Below are 20,302 nucleotides of genomic sequence, written 5' to 3' on the forward strand. Positions count from 1 at the left end.
GAGGGTAGCTCTGAGCCCTGCTCCACTGGGTGCCATGACACTGCTCTGCTGTCTTTGCTGCCTAGAGCTGGCCAGAAAGCTGGGTGTGGCCTGGGGGTGAAGACCTAGCCAAGCTGGGCACTTGGCCCCCACCCCATCTCCCCAGGGCCTCGCTGGATTTAGGGACATTGCTTCCTTTCCATAGGGCTCCTTGCACCCCCCCCCCCGACACCTCCTGTTCCCCAGCTAACCTCTGGATTTGGAGGGAGAGCTGCACAGGGCTCCCTGGGCCATCTGTCTGGCTGTGCCTGAGCACAGCCTGACTTATGTCTGTCTTGGCGCGTGGCTGTGGGGGCAGGCACAACTCGGCTTTGTGTTGCGGTGGGTAGGCCAGACAGCAGGCTCCTGGACAGCCAGCTAGGGGAGGCCCTTGGGGCGAGGAGGCAGCTGGGGCCAGGACTCCGGGTGTGATGGCACCGGGTCCAGTCTCAGATCTGGATGCCTCAGACCTCTGACCTGGGTCTCCTGGTGGCAATGCCACTCTGGAGTGGTGTCCCCTCCCCCCACACGCACACTTAGGATTGTTCACTCTCCGCCTTTCCCCTTCCCCCAACTTGGGCGTGGGGCGTCTCTGTGGCCTGGGACTTGCCTGTAGTGGCTCTTGCGTGTGGCTGGCCACCCTAAGCTCCAGGATCTGGTGTTTGGGGTCTCATTCTGGGAGGGCCTCCCACCCTTCCTTTTTCAGCATCTGGCTCTGCTGCCCCCTTGGGTGTGGCCCGGTTGTGGGGAGGCCTCCTGGCTCCTTTCCAGCGGGGGTGGGGGATGATTGATGGCCCTCAAGCCTGCCTGTGCTCGCTGCTCACTCATGCGCCCTGGTGGAGGCCCTCCTTGTCTCCCAGCCACTGGCACCATCTGGGACTCTGTGGTCCGCTGGTGGAGGAGTGGCCTCCACCCTCTGTGGCATGGTGCTCGGTCCGCTGGAGGCCCTAGGCCAGTGGGGCAGAAGGAAGGCAGGCAGCTTGGGCCTGGGCCTCTGATTTGCGCTTGCTTCTTCTCCCCAGGCCTGTCCTCGGGCGCAGCTGCCGGCCATGCCTGCTGTCTGCCTCCTCCTGCTGGTCCTCCTTGCCGTGGGGGGGGCCCTGGGCAGCGGCAGGCCCTTCCCTTCCTTCTTGGTGACAGACACGACGCTCACCCACCTGGCTGTGCACCGGGTGACCGGGGAGGTGTTCGTGGGTGCGGTGAACCGCGTCTTCAAGCTGGCCCCCAATCTGACTGAGCTCCGGGCGCACGTCACGGGGCCTGTTGAGGACAATGCTCGCTGCTACCCACCTCCCAGCATGCGAGTGTGTGCCCACCGCCTAGCACCTGTCGACAACGTGAACAAGCTGCTGCTCATAGACTATGCGGCCCGCCGCCTGGTGGCCTGTGGCAGCATCTGGCAAGGCATCTGCCAGTTCTTGCGCCTGGACGACCTCTTCAAGCTGGGTGAGCCGCACCACCGCAAGGAGCACTACCTGTCGGGAGCCCAGGAGCCTGACTCCATGGCCGGCGTCATTGTGGAGCAGGCTCGGGGGCCCAGCAAGCTGTTCGTGGGCACGGCCGTGGACGGCAAGTCTGAGTACTTCCCCACCCTCAGCTCGCGCAAGCTCATCAGCGACGAGGACGGGGCTGACATGTTCAGTCTGGTGGGTGAGCCCGCTCGCCTGTTCACCTTGTCAGACGGGCTGCCGGGCCCTCCTCCCCTGCTGCCTCTTCTTACCCCTCTCGTCTCCCTCCTTCCTGCACCCTGTCCTGGCTCTGCCACCAGAAGAGCCCTGATCCAGGAGGAGGCCAGCCGCTGAGGCCGGGAGGCCAGGCTGGGGCCCAGGAGGGTGCTGCTCAGCCCGCCCTCGGCGGCCTTTCCGAGCTGCGCTCCTATGACTCTGCAGGCAGAGTGGGATCATGAGGGAGGCCCCAGGGGCGATCGTGTCCTGGGAGCAGGGCCGGGAGTGGGGTTGTGGGGGCCGAGAGGCCAGGGTCTGGGAGGTTGGCAAAGGACACGGGCCTCGTCCCATGCTCTCTCCTGAACCCCCTCCACAGGTGTACCAGGACGAATTCGTCTCCTCGCAGATCAAGATCCCCTCAGACACGCTGTCCCTGTACCCCGCCTTTGACATCTACTACATCTACGGCTTTGTGAGCGCCTCCTTCGTGTACTTCCTGACGCTGCAGCTGGACACCCAGCAGACACTGCTCGACACGGCGGGCGAGAAATTCTTCACGTCCAAGATCGTGCGCATGTGCGCTGGGGACTCGGAGTTCTACTCGTACGTGGAGTTCCCCATCGGCTGCTCCTGGCGAGGCGTGGAGTACCGCCTGGTGCAGAGCGCCCACCTGGCCAAGCCTGGCCTGCTGCTGGCCCAGGCCCTGGGCGTGCCGCCCGACGAGGACGTCCTCTTCACGGTCTTCTCTCAGGGCCAGAAGAACCGGGCCAGCCCGCCGCGGCAGACCGTCCTCTGCCTCTTCACCCTCAGCAACATCAACGCCCACATCCGGCGCCGCATCCAGTCCTGCTACCGGGGGGAGGGCACGCTGGCCCTGCCCTGGCTGCTGAACAAGGAGCTGCCCTGCATCAACACTGTGAGCTCGCGCCCGCGCCTGCGCCGCAGGGCCCCGGCCTCAGTGCCCGCACCCTACCCTGGAACGCCGTGTCTTCCTGTCAGGGATTCCCGCCCTCGTTGCCCCCGCCCTCTGCGGCTCCCCTTTCTTCCCCGGCCGCCTTCTCACTGTTGACGGGTGCTCTCTGTTCACGAGCTGCCGGCTTCCGGGTGCTCCGCGCTCCTGCTCCTGGGCGGCCCTGTGCCGTCCGTCCCGCAGGCCTCGGAGGTGTGTGGTGTGTCCGGGGGCCACCCGCTGCCTCAGCCTCACCCCCCCTCCCCCGCTCCTCCTCCTCCTCCTCCTGAGCCGCTGGCTTCCTGTGGGCTCCTAGGGCAAGCCGCTGGTCTTGGCTGGTGGGGGGAGCCGGTTCCAGATCCAGTTCCCGTCCGGAATATGGGGTCTCTGCCCTCTGTCCAGCTGGCGCCCCGAAGCTCGGATTCTCACCGCACCCATCCTGTTTCACCAGCCCATGCAGATAAACGGAAACTTCTGCGGGCTGGTGTTGAACCAGCCACTGGGTGGCCTACACGTGATCGAGGGGCTGCCCCTGCTGGCTGACAGCAGCGACGGTATGGCCAGTGTGGCCGCCTACACCTACCGCCGGCACTCTGTGGTCTTCATTGGCACTCGTACCGGCAGTCTAAAGAAGGTAGGGCGAGGGCCGGGGGAGGGGGGACTTCCCGGGCTGGGCCCCAGGAACCTGGCCACGCTCCACAGGCGGCTCCTCAGCCACCCGCCCTCTCCAACACCAGTGCCCACTGTGGCCTCAGTTGCTGGCTTCCCGTGACACGGACCAGATAGGTCTCGAGGCCTCTCTGCTGGGAGTGCAGGGGCCCTGGCTGAGCCATCATGCTGGGTCCTCAGTTGAACGAAGGAGAAAAATGTGAATGTAACCCCTTTTGCCCTCTTGTCCCCTCATGGGCACTAGGGCTGTTTCCGTTCCGAGACGGGGTAGCATGAAAGGGGGAGACGCACTCTGGGAGCGCCAGTGTGCTCACTCCGAAGGGACAGCGGTCAGGAGAGCCGCCACGAGCTCGTCCAGCTCACCCGGCAAATACGGAGTTGTCCCCAGGAGTTCTGGGGTTGGCTGGGGAGGGTTTGTGAAGGGAGCCAGTGACTTCTGGGGGGCCTGGTCTGCTCCCCCTCCTGCGCCCTTGTTTGTATCTCTAATCACTTCACGGAGGCATCGCCCGCAAAGCATACACTTCTCCCACTTAAAGCGTACAGTCCGTGGTTTTAGTAAGTTTGCAGAGGGTGTAACTGTCAGCATGAGCTCATTCCGGAATGGTGTCTGTCATCCTCCAGAAAGCTCTCCCCCTGCCTATGGCCATCTCGGGAGTGGGCAGGTTGAGAGCTGAGCCCCACCAGGCCCTGGCTTCAGCTTGGCCACGACCTGGAAAGTCCCTGGCTTGACAAGTGGATGTTCTGGGTGTGTGTGGCACCCTGTGGCATCAGGCCAGCGTGTCTCACGGCCCAGGTCCGGGTTGACGGCTCCCAGTATGCCCACCTGTACGAGACGGTGCCCGTGGTGGATGGCAGCCCCATCCTTCGAGACCTGCTCTTCAGCCCTGACCACCGGCACATCTACCTCCTGAGTGAGAAGCAGGTAGGCTCATGGCAGGCGGCAGCGGGTGGCGGGGTGGGGGCAGGGCGGGTACTGACGCCGCCGTCCCCAGGTGAGCCAGCTCCCGGTGGAGACGTGCGAGCAGTACACGAGCTGCGCGGCCTGCCTCGGCTCGGGGGACCCGCACTGCGGTTGGTGTGTGTTGCAGCACAGGTGAGGGCCACAGGGCCGGGTGGGGAGGAAGGGTCTGCAGGGGTCCTGCTCCTGGGAGGAGCCGGCGATGCCCGCTGATTGGGGTGGGCAGGGCGTGCCCTTGCCCACGTACCCATTTCTCCCAGTCATACCCTTGTGGCCTCTGCCTCCGTCCCCTCCTACTTCAGCTAATGAGCGGAGCCCCCATCCCGAGTGACAGCCCTCAGGGCCCAGGGGACGAGGCCAAAGCATGCTCTTGCCTGGCACTGTGGGCTGGGCTGGCCATCCCCTCTTCCCTGCGGACGTATGTGTACCCTCCCGCCGCCCGGCCAGGGCCCTCGGGACAGCTGTATAACGGGCTCTGGCCTAACCCCACGCAGATGCTGCCGTGAAGGAGCCTGTCCGGGTGCTTCCGCCCCCCATGGCTTCGCCGAGGAGCTGAGCAAGTGTGTCCAGGTGCGGGTCCGGCCCAACAACGTTTCAGTGACGTCATCCGGGGTGCAGGTAAGTGCTGTGATGGGTGGGGGTGCGTGGGCCCGCGTGTGTGTGTGTCGGTGGTGGGGGGGGACGCCTCCCGCTCTGACCCCTCCGCCTTCCCCAGCTGACCGTGGCCATGCGCAACGTGCCGGACCTCAGCGTCGGCGTGAGCTGTACCTTTGAGGAGGTGGCGGAGAGTCAAGCCGTCCTGCTGCCCTCCGGGGAGCTGCAGTGCCTGTCGCCCTCCCTCCGGGAGCTGCGGGCTCTCACCAGGGGGCACGGTCAGTAGGCTGGGGCTTTCCGGGATGGGGACACTCTGCGTCCCGGGCCCGCTCACGGCCACCCCTGGGCTCGCCACAGGGGCCACGCACACTGTGCGGCTGCAGCTGCTGTCCAAGGAGACTGGCGTGAAGTTCACCGGGGTCGACTTCGTCTTCTACAACTGCAGCGTACTCCGGTCGTGAGTACTGGCATCTCTGACCTCTGTCCCCACACCCCTCCGTCCCCTGCTGTGTTGTGTGGGCCTCAGGTGGGCCCCGGCCCCTCCTCCCTGGGGCTTCCCGTGTGCCCCGTGGGCGAGTGGTGAGAGCGCGGCCTGGTCTTCTGCGTTATTCGCGAAGCCTCTCCCCGCAGGTGCATGTCCTGCGTCGGCAGCCCATACCCCTGCCACTGGTGTAAGTACCGCCACGTGTGCACCAGCCACCCCCAAGAGTGCTCCTTCCAGGAGGGCAGGGTCCACAGCCCTGAGGTGAGGCGGGTGCCGTGCGCGAGGGGGCTGGGCTCCACGTGGGCTGGCCTCTGGCTTTTCTGCCTTTGTTCTCATTGCTATCCCGGAGCCTCTTCAGTTTGGGGCCAGCCCAGCTGGGCCCAGATGGCAGCGGTGGGTGTGTGGCTGACGGGTGGTCTCCCCGCAGGGTTGCCCTGAGATCCTGCCCGGCGGGGACCTCTTGATCCCAGTCGGTGTCATGCAGCCCCTTACCCTGCGGGCCAAGAACCTGCCGCAGCCGCAGTCGGGCCAGAAGAACTACGAGTGCGTGGTCCGGGTGCAGGGGCGGCAGCAACGGGTGCCGGCCGTGCGCTTCAACAGCAGCAGCGTGCAGTGCCAGAACGCGTCGGTGAGGCCCCCTCCCGCGGGGCGTGCTGGCCGTGCGGGTCTGCGCCCAGCTCGCTGCTCGGAGAGCCTGACGTGCCTCTGGCGGGGGACCTTCTGAGCACCTCTGCTCTGGGGTGACGCGGGTCCCTCTCTCCCAGTACTCCTACGAAGGCGACGAGTACGGTGACACCGAGCTGGACTTCTCCGTGGTCTGGGATGGCGATTTCGCCATCGACAAGCCTGCCACCTTCCGAGGTGCGGGGCAGCATGGGGCTGAAGGGCCTGGGGCACGGTGGGCGCGAACTGGGGCCAGGTGCGGCAGGGGGACCCCGCATCGGGGTCCTCGGTGCCCCTGGCGCCCCGCGGCCGCCCCCAGCGGTGCCCTCTGCCCGCAGCTCTCTTGTACAAGTGCTGGGCACGGCGGCCCAGCTGCGGCCTCTGCCTCAAGGCTGACCCTCGCTTCAACTGCGGCTGGTGCGTCTCGGAGCACAGGTGCCAGCTGCGGGCCCACTGCCCGGCCCCCAAGACCAACTGGATGCACCCGAGCCAGAAGGGTGCCCGCTGCAGCCACCCTCGCATCGCCCAGGTCAGCCTCCCCGGTCTCCTTCCGTCTGCCAGGTACCCACGAGTCTGGGCTCACCCTCGCCTATTGTCCTGCTCTGCAGATCCACCCGCTCATGGGGCCCAAGGAGGGAGGCACTCGGGTCACCATCGTGGGTGAGAACCTGGGCCTCAGCTACCGGGACGTGGGCCTGCGGGTCGCAGGTGTGCGCTGCAACCCTATCCCCTCCGAGTACATCAGCGCCGAGAGGTGAGTGCGGCCGTGCGGGCGCCCGAGCCCTGGGCTGTCTGCCCCCAGCCCTGACCTTCTCTCACCCGTAGGATCGTGTGTGAGATGGGGGAGTCGCTGGTGCCCAGCCCACCGCCGGGGCCCGCGGAGCTCTGTGTGGGCGACTGTTCCGCTGACTTCCGCACACAGTCCGAACAGCTCTACAGTTTCGTGGTGTGTGGGCTGCCCGTCCTTCCCCCTCCCCTCCCACCTGAGGCCCCTCCCCCCCCACCTGCACCGGGCCACCTCCTCCCTCTCCTCAGGGCCGCTTCTCCCACAGACGCCAGCGTTTGACCGCGTAAGTCCCGGTCGGGGCCCAGCTTCCGGGGGCACACGGCTCACCATCTCCGGGAGCTCTCTGGATGCCGGCAGCAGGGTCACAGTGACTGTGAGAGATGGCGAGTGCCAGTTCGTGAGGTGGGCGGGGCCCCGTCAGCTCTGGCCTGGGCACTGGGTAGGGGGCCACAAGGGCAGGGTGAGTCATGGCCCCGGGCTACCTGCTCTCAGCGCCCCACTTACCAACAGGAGAGACGCCGAGACAATCGTGTGTATCTCGCCCGTGTCCACCCTGGGCCCCAGCCAGGCCCCCATCACTCTGGCCATCGACCATGCCAACATTTCTAGTCCCGGCGTCTTCTACACCTACACCCAGGACCCTACGGTCACTCGCCTTGAGCCCACCTGGAGCATCATCAAGTAAGACCTGAGGAGGAGTGTGGGTCGGGGACTGTGTCCCTGAGCTCCTGTCCCGGGGCCTCGCTTGGTGACTGGGGCCCAGGGCATCAAGTTACGCGTCCTCCAAGCCTGAGCCCTCATTGGCAGAGGGGGGCAGGGTCCTCCCAACAACATGGCACCTGGCATTCACCCAGTGGCCTGGGGTGGGGGAGGCCACGGGCTCCATGGCAGCCGTGATAACTCTCTGGAGGCCAGGCTGGGAGCAGTGGCGGAGGGAGCCTGAGGCCCCTCTCCCACTGCCCCCAGTGGAAGCACTGCCATCACTGTGAGTGGGACCCACCTACTGACCGTCCAGGAGCCCCGGGTCCGGGCCAAGTACCGAGGCATCGAGACCACCAACGTGAGTGCCAGCGGTCCTCGCCCTGCCCCTAACCCTGCCACCTGTGGCTTCATGTGCCGGGCTGCCCTCCCTTGTCCCTGCAGACATGCCAGGTGATCAACGATACCGCCATGCTGTGTAAGGCCCCCGGCATCTTCCTGGGACGGCCCCAGCCACAGGCCCAGGGTGAACACCCTGATGAGTTTGGCTTCCTGCTGGATCATGTGCAGACAGCCCGCTCCCTCAACCGGTCCTCCTTCACCTACTACCCTGATCCCAGCTTCGAGCCACTGGGGCCCTCCGGTGTCCTGGATGTCAAGCCTGGCTCCCACGTAGTGTTGAAGGTGCGAGTGGGGCACAGTGGACCAGGAGAGGTCGGGAGGTGGGGAGCCCTGGCTGACCACGCCCTCCACCCACAGGGCAAGAATCTGATCCCCGCAGCAGCTGGCAGCTCCCGCCTCAACTACACGGTGCTGATCGGGGGCCAGCCGTGTGCGCTCACTGTCTCCGACACGCAGCTCCTGTGCGACTCACCTAGCCAGACGGGCCGGCAGCCTGTCATGGTGCGTGGGAGGTGGGGGAGGCCACCGGGTGGGCGTGGGGGTCAGCTCACAGTGGGGTTGTCCCTGCAGGTACTGGTAGGTGGCCTGGAGTTCTGGCTGGGCACCCTGCACATCACGGCCGAGCGGGCGCTGACTCTGCCGGCCATGGTGGGCCTGGCGGTGGGCGGCGGGCTCTTGCTGCTGGCCATCACCGCTGTGCTGGTCGCCTATAAGCGCAAGACTCAGGATGCAGACCGCACGCTCAAGCGGCTTCAGCTACAGATGGACAACTTGGAGTCCCGCGTGGCTCTGGAATGCAAGGAAGGTGCCTGGGACGGTGGTGTGGTGCAGGGCGGGTGGGCTGGGAGCCTCTCCCCTCCCGCTGCGCTCATTCTTCCTCCCCGCCCTCCCCAGCCTTTGCTGAGCTGCAGACGGATATCAATGAGCTGACCAACCACATGGACGGGGTGCAGATCCCTTTCCTGGACTACCGGACCTATGCCGTTCGCGTGCTCTTCCCGGGCATTGAGGCCCATCCGGTGCTCAAGGAGCTGGATGTGAGTCCCCAGCTCGCCTGCCTGGCCCTCATCCCCTGCCACGCCTCCCCCACTCTCTGAGACACCCTGTCCCTCCCAGACCCCCCCCAACGTCGAGAAGGCCCTGCGCCTCTTTGGACAGCTGCTGCACAGCCGCGCCTTCGTGCTCACCTTCATCCACACGCTGGAGGCCCAGAGCAGCTTTTCCATGCGCGACCGTGGTACCGTGGCCTCGCTCACCATGGTGGTCCTGCACAGCCGCCTCGATTACGCCACAGGGCTGCTCAAGCAGCTGCTGGCGGACCTCATAGAGAAGAACCTGGAGAGCAAGAACCACCCCAAGCTGCTTCTGCGCAGGTAGGTGCTGCAGGGCCCCGGCCCCGCCTCCTGCCGGCCCCACTCCCACCAGGCCCGCTCCTGCCTGGGGAGCAAGGTGGGTGGGCCCCCTCTCCAGTCTGGCCCAGCGCCCCTTTTGCCCTAGGACCGAGTCGGTGGCTGAGAAGATGCTTACCAACTGGTTCACGTTCCTGCTGCACAAGTTTCTGAAGGTGTGCTGGGCAGGTGGGCGGGTGGGCGGGGCGACCCGGGGAAGCGGCTGGCGGGCGGGCGGGCAGCGTACGTGTGCCCGCCCCTGGCTGCAGGAGTGTGCTGGGGAGCCGCTGTTTCTGCTCTACTGCGCCATCAAGCAGCAGATGGAGAAGGGCCCCATCGATGCCATCACGGGCGAGGCCCGCTACTCCCTGAGCGAAGACAAGCTCATCCGGCAGCAGATCGACTACAAGACGCTGGTGGGTTGGCGGTCGGGTGGGCAGGGCCTCAGGTATGACGGCACACCTCGTCCGGGTCCAGCCTGTGGTTCCCCTCACCTGCAGACCCTGCACTGCGTGTTCCCGGAGAGCGAGGGCAGCACTCAGGTCCCAGTGAAGGTTCTGAACTGCGACAGTGTCACCCAAGCCAAAGATAAGCTGCTGGATGCTGTGTACAAGGGCGTCCCGTACTCGCAGCGCCCCAAAGCCGAAGACATGGACCTAGGTGACCTTGCCCCTTCCTCCCGGCCCCCACCCTGTGGCCACATTACATTGACTGCCATTCCCGCTCCCTGCTTGGGCTCTGTCCGCTGAGGGAGGTGGGCCCCGGGGCCCGGGGTACTCTGGGCAGGACCTCAAGGGCTGTCTGTGGCCTACAGAATGGCGCCAGGGCCGTATGGCCCGAATCATCCTCCAGGATGAAGACGTCACCACGAAGATTGAGTGTGACTGGAAGAGGGTCAACTCATTGGCCCACTATCAGGTGAGGGGCTGGGAGCCACCCGGGGGCCATGGCCCTGCCCCGAGGACACAGTCCCTCCTCGGGGAGCCTCGGGTACCTCCGACGTGCACACTGCAGGGTCTGGGTGGGTGGTGGCTCAGGCCCGTTGGCTCCCCAGCCTCCTGTGCTGCCCCCCTCTGTCTCTGTGGTTTCCAGGTGACAGATGGCTCCTTGGTGGCACTGGTGCCCAAACAAGTGTGTGCCTATAACATGGCCAGCTCCTTTACCTTCACCCGCTCGCTCAGCCGCTACGGTAGGTGCCTCCAGGGTGATGGCCTTGATTGGCCTTGTGCCCTCTGAGGCTGTGTCAGCCATCCTGGGGAGCCCCCTCTCTGAGTGGCCACCATGCATCTGGTGGTCGCCCTGGGCCTTGCCCTTGGGAGACGTCCACTTTCATAGAGCCTGGAGGTGGGGTGGGCCGGTAAGAGTAGGCAGCCCCCTTAGCCTGCTGGGCTCCTGGAACAGAGGGGAGCAAGAGCCGTGGTGATGACTGGCATGGCCCCACTGGCCTAAAGGGCATGCCTGTCCCCTGCCCCAGAGAGCTTGCTGCGCACAGCCAGCAGCCCCGACAGCCTCCGTTCTCGGGCACCCATGATCACGCCTGACCAGGAGACTGGCACCAAGCTGTGGCACCTGGTGAAGAACCACGACCATGCTGACCACCGCGAGGGGGACCGCGGCAGCAAGATGGTCTCAGAGATCTACCTGACTCGACTCCTGGCCACCAAGGTGTGGGCCTGCCCTGAGCCACCCCGGCCTCAGCCCAGACATCTTCTAGCCCAGCCTTGGCCCTGCGGTTGGTCCGGCCTGCCCTGGGGGTAGGCCGCGGGGTTCTTCAAATCTGGTGCGCCTTGCTCAAGGCCTGAGGCTGGGGCGGGGCCCGTCTGGGGCACTGTCCCTGCAGGGAAGCTCCTTGCCCCTCTGTCCCCCTGTTCTGCTGTGGGGCCATCCCAACCTGACCTGTGCTCTTGCTGACCCCTGCAGGGCACGCTGCAGAAGTTTGTGGATGACCTCTTCGAGACCGTGTTCAGCACGGCTCACCGAGGTTCAGCCCTGCCCCTGGCCATCAAGTACATGTTCGATTTCCTGGATGAACAGGCCGACCGGCGCCAGATCAGCGACCCTGACGTGCGCCATACCTGGAAGAGCAACTGGTACTGCCTTGGGCTGGGCCACTGCTGGCCCCCCTGGGGATGGGCGGACAGAGGAAGGGAGGACACCTGTGGCTGTGCCGGCACTCAGAGACCAGGGGGGTGGGTGACTGACGGGGGCTGGAGTGGCCATCCAGGCAGGAGAGGGCCTGCCTCAGTCGCCCCTCAAGCACAGAAGGGGAGTTCGGTTGATTCCGGATACGGGCCCCGCTGGGCCATGTGGGAGGCCGGGAGTGGGGCCGGCACAGAGCAGAGGTGCTGACGGCCAGGCCCATGTGGTGGCCGTGGCGGGGGGCGAGATGCAGCGAGGACGGAAGGCTGTTTGCTCTCATTTCTAACTGCTTGAAGTCTGGCAGAAACTTAAAGAAAAGGCCACCAACTCTAAATATGTCACACTTGCTGCTTGTGGGCAAGATGTGCACAGGCCAGGCAGGAAGTGTAGAAGGGAGCACTGACGGGATGGGCTTCAGGTGCCTGTCCCTCTGTCCAGCCTGCCTCTGCGCTTCTGGGTAAACGTGATCAAGAACCCCCAGTTCGTGTTCGACATCCACAAGAACAGCATCACGGACGCCTGCCTGTCAGTGGTGGCCCAGACTTTCATGGACTCCTGCTCCACGTCTGAACATCGCCTGGGCAAGGACTCGCCGTCCAACAAGCTGCTCTACGCCAAGGACATCCCCAACTACAAGAGCTGGGTGGAGAGGTGGGCTGGGAGGGGAAGCAAGGCCTGGCAGCCCCATGCCGGGTCAGCTTGGGGAAAAAGTCCCCAGAGACTGGCCTGACTGCCAGGGCAGGGGCTTTGGTGGCACCTGCCTTTGTGACCTACTCAGGGTCCCAACAGGTACTACCGGGACATTGCAAAGATGGCATCCATCAGCGACCAGGACATGGACGCCTACCTGGTGGAGCAGTCCCGTCTGCATGCCAGTGACTTCAACATCTTAAGTGCGCTCAGTGAACTCTATTTCTATGTCACCAAGTACCGCCAGGAGGTGCGTGCCAGTCTCGCGGGCCCCTAGTCGTTAGGCCCTGATGGTGCGGTCAGTGGCAAACACGGGGGGGGGGGGCCCCGTGAGGGTGAAGGGCACTAGAGGGTGGTGGAGGGGACAGAGGGGGCACGGAGCCCATCTCTTAGATCGCTCGCAGCGCCTCCCCTATTCAGCCCCCAGGCTAGCACAGGTGATGCTTTCCAGAGATGCTGGGATTTGAGGGGGCTAGGAGAGAAGCCACTGGCCAGAGAACAAAATTCTGCTCGGGCAAAAGTAAAGGTCCAGGGAAGGGGTGGGCTGAGGGGCTAGGGTGGGGCCAGAAGGTAGGCAGGGCCAGCACCTTATCTGGCCCATGGGATTGGTGACCCCACACTTCAGTAGACAGGGAACATAGAGGTGTGGATCTGAGATTGTATTATTGCTGGAAGTAAGAACCCGTCAGCCAGGACATGGCCCAGAAAGCTCTGAGCCTGGATGAGCTCACCAAGGGCAGCCGAGAGCCAGTGTAGGGGTACAAGTGGCCCACGCACTGAGTCCTGGGGTCCTGGGACACTCAGAGGTGGCAGAGAAGACAGGGAGCCAGCAGCAGAGACTGAGGAGCGGAGGGAGGGACCCCAAGACTGCAGGGTGGCCTCCTGGAACAGGACACACACACACACACACACACACACACACACACACACACCTACCTGGGGCAGGAAGGGGGTGGTCAGGAGGGAGAAGGGTATGATTGGCTTCCTGGGGTGCTACTGATAGTCAAGGGCGATGAAGCCCTAGAAGGTTGCCGCATTTGGCAAGGAGATCCTGGATACCGGCAAAGACAGGGTTGGATGCGGGTCAGGAGGGGACGGGGAAGTTGGGTGCAGGTTGAGATGGGGGTCAAGAGGGGACAAGGAAGTCAGGTGCAGGATGGAGGTAGGTATCAGGAGAAGACGGGGAGACCAGGAGGGGATGGGGAGATTGGGTGTGGGGTGGGGGTCAGGAGGGGTGGGGAGGTTGGGTGGGGGTGTGGGTCAGGAGGGGAAGTGAAGATTGGGTGCAGATTCTGGGTCAGGAGGGGATGGGGAGATCAGGTGTGAGGTTGGGGTTCAAGAGGGGATGGGGAGATGGGGTGCAGGGTGGGGGTCAAGAGGGGAAGTGAAGATTGGGTGCAGATTCTGGGTCAGTAGGGGACGGGGAGATCAGGTGCGGAGTTGGGGTTCAGGAGGGGATGGGGAGATGGGGTGTGGGCCAGGAGGGGACGGGGCGTTTGGGGACAGCGGGTCCAGCCCACTCCCGGGAAGGGCCGCACTGTGGCCGCCGAGCAGAGAAGGCGGTGGCTTCGGGGTGGCCAAGTCGCAGCGTGTGCGGAGGTGGGGGGCTGCAGCCCTTCCCACGTGCCGGGGACCCGCAGAGAGCAGGGTGCGTGGACGCAGGAGGGACAGAAGAGCTCAGGCAGGGGAGGACGGCTTGGCAAGGGAGGGAGCGGCCCCTCCTCGCCAGCCCGGCTCCGGGGGGGCCCTCCTCCCCCAGGTCCTCACCGCTCTGGACCGAGACGCCTCCTGTCGGAAGCATAAGTTGCGGCAAAAACTGGAACAGATCATCAGCCTCGTGTCCGGCAACAGCTAAGGGTGGCGGAACCGGTGAGGAGGGGGCGTCCCAGGCCTGAGGTGACCTCGGGGCCGAGCCCTGGATCGGGTGGCACGGGGGCGGGGATGGGGTGGTCACCGGTCTCTCGTGCCCTGCGCACACCCGGGCCCCCTTCATTAGTGCCTTTCTTTGGGCCCTGCGTGGGGGCGGTGGTGACAGGACCAAGGGTCCTGACCCTGGCAGCAGCAATATCCCTGCCCTCCTACCCTCGTGTCCCTGGGTCGTGCCAGCCCCTGCCCCCTCTTCCTGTTTATACCCCCAACCACCTATTTATTTAATTTATCTGCACCTCACCGTGTCCGTCTGTCACCACGTGCCCCTTCTCTGGGATATGGACAACCTCACGCCCCTTCTGTCCTTGGGTCGTCCTGGCTCCTTGGTGGCACGGTCAGCCTCGGCCTCGCCTCTGCCACCTGCCCCTGGCCGTGGCCGGTCCCGCCGGGTCCGAGCAGGGGCCCCCGACACCAGCAGCACTTGATGGCGAGGAGGGGGGCGCCCAGGGTGATGCGGCGAAGCCATCCCCAGACCGTGGCTGCGCCCGGGGGTCTCCCCGCGGCTGGGTCCCGGCATCCCCTCCGGACTTCTCGGGGGTCGGACCGTACCTTTCTCGGGCGCCCTGTCCCCAGCACCTGGGGAGCTATGAGCGGGTTCGTGCCAGGGCCCCACGTGGGCCAGGGGGCTCTGGAAGTCTCCTTCTCCAGGCCCGAGCGCCCAGCTTCCTCGGCGTGGTGCCCGCTCGGCCCGGACCCCTCACCCCCGCTGCCCTGTCCTGCGCCCGCCCCGAGTGGCCGAGGCGGCAGTGCCTTACCCCTCTGTTCCCTCTTCCTCCCCTGAGGAATCTGGCCCCGGCTCGTGGTCCCGGAAACCCAGTTGTCTCCTCTGTTTTGGCATGAGCTTCTTTGTCGTTGTTCCTGGAACCTTGTTTCTGAATTAAACGTCGGGAAAACGGTGGCAGTGTGTGGCAGGTGGGCGGTCGGCGAGCAGGGAAGCAGGTGGGGAGGCTGTTGGACTCTGGAGGAGCTGGGCTCCCTTTATGGGAGGAAGGGTGACCCGTTGCAGGGGTCCCGCGCATCTGAGGAGGTCCAGGGCCACGTCCGATCCGTGTCAGCAAACCCCGGTGGCTCTCCCGTCAAGATCCGATCGGAACCCGTTCCCTTCTCCCCACCTCCACTGGCCGCAGCCTGGGGGTCTCTCGCCTGCGTGCCAGTCTCCCCACTTCTGTCCTGCCTGCCCTCGTCCCCTTCCCAGCGCAGCAGGCACTGCGACTGTGGTGGTGGTTCCAAAACTATGCATTTGCCCAAACTCCTAGGCCTGTACACTCACAAAGGGGAAGGCTGAGAGGATGGAACTTAGACCTCACTTCAAACACAAACAAGTAAACAAAAAGGCAAGGTAAACAGTCAAGAGAAAGCTGCTTGATCCAGGATAAGGATTGAAGCCCAGACCAAGGGAGGTGCCGGGCTGACAGCTGTGCAGGCACGTGGCCTGGAGGAAGCAGGCAGGGAGGGAGAGGGGAGGCCGAGGAAGACGGTTTTAAAAAATTACCATTGTGAGATTACAGAAAGGCAATGAAAGACTGAAGGCAATTAAAATAATTTTTTTAATGTTTATTTTTGAGGGAGAGAGAGAGCACAGGTGCGAGTGGGGAGGGGCAGAGAGAGAGGGAGACACAGAATCCGAAGCGGGCTCCAGGCTCTGAGCTGTCAGCACAGAGCCCGACCCGGGTCTTTAGCCATGAGATCATGACCTGAGTCAAAGACGCTTAACAGACTGAGACACTCAGGTGCCCCTAAACAAGGCAATTTTTAACCTAGGAGGTAAAGAAACCCCAAGTGAATGGTTCCCTAAGAACCATTTTGGGAGAACGAAGAGGCTAGCAGAATGGAGAGTGGTATAAAACAGCCAGATCCTCAACCATCAAGAAGAAAGGTCTTCAAAATGATTTTTCAAAAGGAAGGAAGAGAAAGAGACCCTTGCTGTAGCCACTACGGCTGCTGTCTGCTGTCAGGTGAGAGTGTCATCATCACAACCACCACCACTGTCCCCGTGACGGCGTGTCTCCCCTGCAGCACGCAACAGCACGCCCCACGTCCAGCAGTCATAGACTCTTCGTGCGTGTGGAGTGGCAGGGACCGATTTACACTGCCACTTACTTGAAAGAGCCCCCCAAACCAGACAGAATAGAGGAGACCCAAGCTGTAAGGAAACCAGGTATCAGGCGATGAAGAACGGCGATCTCTGGGAGATGAGAAGTCAGAGATGGGCCTTGTGATTGTCCTGGCTGACCGCATTGGGAGTTTCGTGCTGAGGCTCACCGGAACTGGTGGGGCAGAGGGCCCCAAGGAGCAGGGGGGGGGGGAGCCTGGGCGAGGACCCTGCGGGAGGGAGCAGCGCACGGCTGATCAGCGCAAGCGCGTGGGGAGACCACTGGAGGCCCGCTGAGCACCATCTGACAGAACGAAAGTAACTTTGTTGGGCACTCAAGTGGGACAACGACCAACAGCTGTCCCCACCGGCTAGGAGGGCAAACTTCACAACTGGGGAAGTGTGGGAGTGGAAAATGACGCCTGCCCCGAGCTGTTCTGGTCCCATAGGGCAAGTCTTTGAAGACTCAAGAGGGTCCAACCGCTCCAGGTAAGTAACGGCACCGCGGAACAAAGCTCACAAATATTTCTAGGAATAGAAAGACCTCCAGCACCCGAGGAGAATCATGTCCGGCATCCGGTCTACAGTTAACGGGCACACAGAGAAGCGGGGAAACCCAACCCACACAAATTCTCCGCTATAAGGTACCCAGCTCAGAAAGGAGGAAATAGAACTGGCTTTATCCTGAGAAAACACGATCACCTATGGAGAAAATCCCATGGCGTCTGTCCACCAAAGAGCTGCCAGAATTGCTGGGTTTGACAAGTCTGCAGGAGACCTTGTGTGTCACGGGGAGTGCACTCCTTCCACCAAAAGGCTGACGGTTGTCCAGCACTTTTCCTCACTGAGCTAAGGCCAGTCAGCCTCAACGCTCTGATTCTAGTGTTTCTGGGTTGTTTGCTCTTCTCGTGCAAACTAATCTTTAAATCATTTTTTAAGGACTTTTTAAAATGTTTTTTTTTTTAATTTTGAAAGAAAGATTGTGAGTGGGGAAGGAGCAGAGAGAGGGAGACACGGGGCTCAGTCTTGATCTCACAAACCATGAGGTCATGACCTGAGCCCAAATCGAGTTGGACACTTAACTGACTAAGCCGCCCAGGTGCCCCAAATTATTATTTTTAAATGTTTATTTTCTTGAGAGCGTGAGTGTGCACATGAACAGGGGCGGGCAGAGAGAGAATCCCAAGCAGGCTCCCCGCTGTCATCTCACAAACTGAGATCATGACCTGAGCCGAAATCAAGAGTAGGACAGTCAACCAAGTGAGCCAGAGGCACCCCCAAATGAATTTTGTTTTCAAATTTTGCCAGAGCCAGCAGTGACAAGGTGTAGCAAAACCAGCATTCTGGCAGAGTGGTAGGTACGTTTTCTGGAGACTAATTTTGCAGTCTTGACAGAGCTTTAAAAAATATACTAAATATTTACCCACTAATTGTACCTCTTTTAACCTAGTGGAAGGAAGCAATCATTTGTGCAAGGTCATATGCAAGAGTTCCACTGAGTCATTACCTAGAATAGGGCAAAAAGGTGAAAGCAATTTAAACGTTCAGTAGTTACATTAGAATATTATAATGCATCTTTTCTCTTTATAAAAAAAATTTGTTTATTAATTTTTGAGAGACAGAGACTGAGCAGGGGAGGGGCAGAGGAAAGAGGGAGACATAGAATCCAAAGCAGGCTCCAGGCCCTCAGCTGTCAGTACAGAGCCTGACACGGGGCTGGAACTCACCAACTCTGAGATCACGACCTGAGCCAAAGTCAGACACTCAACCGACTGAGCCTGCCAGGTGCCCTTAATGCATCTTTCCTGGACTCATTCAATATTTTTGAAGAGTTTGGATAAAAAGTTCACGTTAGATGAAAGGTATCAGGAGTAATGCGAAACGTGCAAACGATGGGCATATTCCCACATGTTGAGAGTCCTTGATACCGAAGGACAGGACGCACGTGGGTTCTGCCAGTCCCCAGACTGCCTTCTATCACCTTCGGCGACTTGCACGTCGACATCCCAGAAGCCGCCCCGCCCCGCCCCGCCCCCCACCTGAGGACAAAGGGAAGACTATCCGGGGGTGCCACAACTGAGAAGGAACACGGAATAGCAAAGCTCAGTTTTATTCTCTGCAGTAGCAAACATTCAAATGGCAAACAAAACAAGGGGACCATGAGTGCCCAAGGGCTCGGGCCCTCATTGCCCTCAGAAGACCGGGCAGGCCCCCAACCTCAGGTGGCAGCTAGTGCAGGAATCACTGCCCTAGGAAGGACGGACCGCCCAGACGGGGGACACGAGGCTAGACCTTAGCCCCCTTTCGCCAGCGCAGACTTAGCGGGAAACGGGGGGCCCGAAGCGCTGCATGGTCCGAATCACCAGGGAAAGCTGGTCAAGAAAGTTGATGATGGAAATTCGGAGGAGGCGAGAGTTTTCAGCTCTCCAGCGGCTGAGAGAGAAAAGGCAATCAAGTTGGAGGTGGTGGCTCCTCCCCTTCCTCGCTCCGCCCCCCCCCCAGGCACCCATCCCTCGCACCCTTCTCCCCCCAGGAGCACCCCCCTCCACAGGTGCAGGTGTTAGAGCCTGCGGGGCCCCCTCCCCGCACCTAGTGCTCACGGCTCCAGCAGAGCATCCCCCCCCCGTGGAGACGACCCGCCACCTGCAGCCACCCCGACCCCGGCCCTTCCAGAACTTACACGGCCAGGACGCTGTCAGTTACGGTGAGCTGCTTCTCCACAATGCCTCCGTGCGGTTCGCGATCTGGGGCCAAGGACGCACAGGCGATCTCCGCCTCCAACTGGGACGGGAAAGGCACGCCGAGGGCGCTGGGTGCAGATTCGGTTAAGGTACCACCCCTACTCACTTAGGGCCTGAGCCCCCTTCTCAGGCCACCCTGACGAGGCCACCCACTCCCGGCCCTAATGGCTCGCGGCCACCCCGTTACCAGGCCCGTGTCCGCCCACCGCCCCCGGGAACCCGTTTCCCCCCTGCTCTCCTTCCTTCCTCCTCCCCCACCTCTCTCCAGCCACCCCTGGACCACCCTGCTCTCAGATCTTTGCCCCACGCCCCGCAGGTTACCGTGGCTCCTCTCCCTTTCCGCCCCCTGCCCATGCCCCGCCGTCCCCTCAGCTAGGATACAATATGTGTGTTCGGGTTTCCGGCCTTCCGGTCGTGGAGAGGGCATCTCCGCCTGGCCCCGGGGCGTGCTGTGGTCGCGGGACACGCGGAGCTGCGCCGGCGACCGCGGCCTCCGTGCCTGCGCTGCAAAGGCCGCCACAGCCGCCCTGGCCCTGGCCCTGGCCCTCCCGGCTGTTGTTGGCGCCGCCCGCCGGGCCGCCGGCGTCTGCGGCTGCCGCCTGCATGGTCGCCGCGCTCCGCCTCAGACCCCGCCCTTCGAGCACAGGCCCGGCCGCTCGCCCAGTCGGCGGGCGGCTGAGGTGCATCTCCTTCCCGAAGCTCCGCCCCGCGCGCCGACCCCGCCCTCCCCGCGCACGCGCAAACGGGCCGTCGGGAGGCTGCCGGGCGCGTGGCCGGTTCCCGCCAAAGCGACGCTGTCCCAGGCTCTCTCGGACCCTGGCTGCGGAAGCCCCGCCTGTCACAGCTCGATGCCACCCCCAGGCGCCTGCGCCAACGGGCTCCTAGGGTTCCTAGTGAGGCCGCCAGCCTGCGGCCGGTCCCCGCCCAGCCGGCCTTTCCGCCCTTGGGCCCTGGGAGACCCCCTGGCTTACCTAGACTATGAGCGCTTCCTCATAAAGCCCACGCAAGTCACCCCGGCCTCCCGGGAGCGCCAAGGCCAACATTTCCCCACCCCCACCTCCCGGCCATTCCCTTGGGCGCCTGACTGGTTCCCGCCCAGCCAGCTCGGCCAGGAGCCCCTAGAGACTACCCCCCCCCACCCTTGTCCTCCTAGCCAATGAGGGCTCCCTCCTAAGGCTCCGCCCCCAAGCGTCCAAAGCAACCGGGCTCCCAGGAGCGCCTGCGCAAACGGACCCCCCTGTGCTCCTCCTGGGCCCAGAACTGCTTCCTGCGCCCCTTTCCCCACAGCCAGCTCCGCCCCCGCGTCCCCTGCCCCGCAGCCAGCTCTGCCCTGGGCTCCCGGAGACCCCGCCGTTGGCAGCCTAGCCAGCAGCTGCTCCCTCACCAATAGTCGCCACGCGCTGTGACGTGTGACCCCACTGCACCCACGCAAACCA

General features: G+C 63.4%; 2 protein-coding genes across 2 annotated transcripts; one reads left to right on the forward strand and one right to left on the reverse strand.

Annotated features, from left to right (window-relative positions):
* Positions 1 to 1,043: 1,043 nt before the first annotated feature.
* PLXNA3 (plexin A3) lies at positions 1,044 to 15,990 on the forward strand. Its single transcript, XM_049644502.1, has 32 exons — positions 1,044 to 1,664; positions 2,059 to 2,598; positions 3,083 to 3,265; positions 4,094 to 4,222; positions 4,293 to 4,393; positions 4,753 to 4,876; positions 4,974 to 5,130; positions 5,210 to 5,309; positions 5,483 to 5,597; positions 5,764 to 5,964; positions 6,101 to 6,197; positions 6,338 to 6,528; positions 6,608 to 6,753; positions 6,825 to 6,945; positions 7,052 to 7,188; positions 7,297 to 7,467; positions 7,753 to 7,846; positions 7,930 to 8,169; positions 8,245 to 8,388; positions 8,458 to 8,692; positions 8,782 to 8,924; positions 9,004 to 9,260; positions 9,385 to 9,451; positions 9,545 to 9,691; positions 9,776 to 9,935; positions 10,090 to 10,193; positions 10,368 to 10,464; positions 10,750 to 10,940; positions 11,196 to 11,365; positions 11,853 to 12,065; positions 12,204 to 12,354; positions 13,864 to 15,990. The coding sequence occupies exons 1-32, from the start codon at positions 1,068 to 1,070 to the stop codon at positions 13,957 to 13,959; spliced, it is 5,619 nt and encodes a 1,872-aa protein (XP_049500459.1). The 5' UTR covers positions 1,044 to 1,067; the 3' UTR covers positions 13,960 to 15,990.
* Positions 15,991 to 18,219: 2,229 nt separating this feature from the next.
* Positions 18,220 to 19,543, reverse strand: LAGE3 (L antigen family member 3). Its single transcript, XM_049644501.1, has 3 exons — positions 19,248 to 19,543; positions 18,806 to 18,934; positions 18,220 to 18,558 (listed from the first exon to the last, which is right to left on the reverse strand). Exons 1-3 carry the CDS (start codon positions 19,469 to 19,471, stop codon positions 18,444 to 18,446), a joined length of 468 nt encoding a protein of 155 aa, XP_049500458.1. The 5' UTR covers positions 19,472 to 19,543; the 3' UTR covers positions 18,220 to 18,443.
* Positions 19,544 to 20,302: the final 759 nt, after the last annotated feature.

This window comes from Panthera uncia, chromosome X, assembly GCF_023721935.1.
Source record: "Panthera uncia isolate 11264 chromosome X, Puncia_PCG_1.0, whole genome shotgun sequence".
NCBI classification, from domain to species: Eukaryota; Metazoa; Chordata; class Mammalia; order Carnivora; family Felidae; genus Panthera; species Panthera uncia.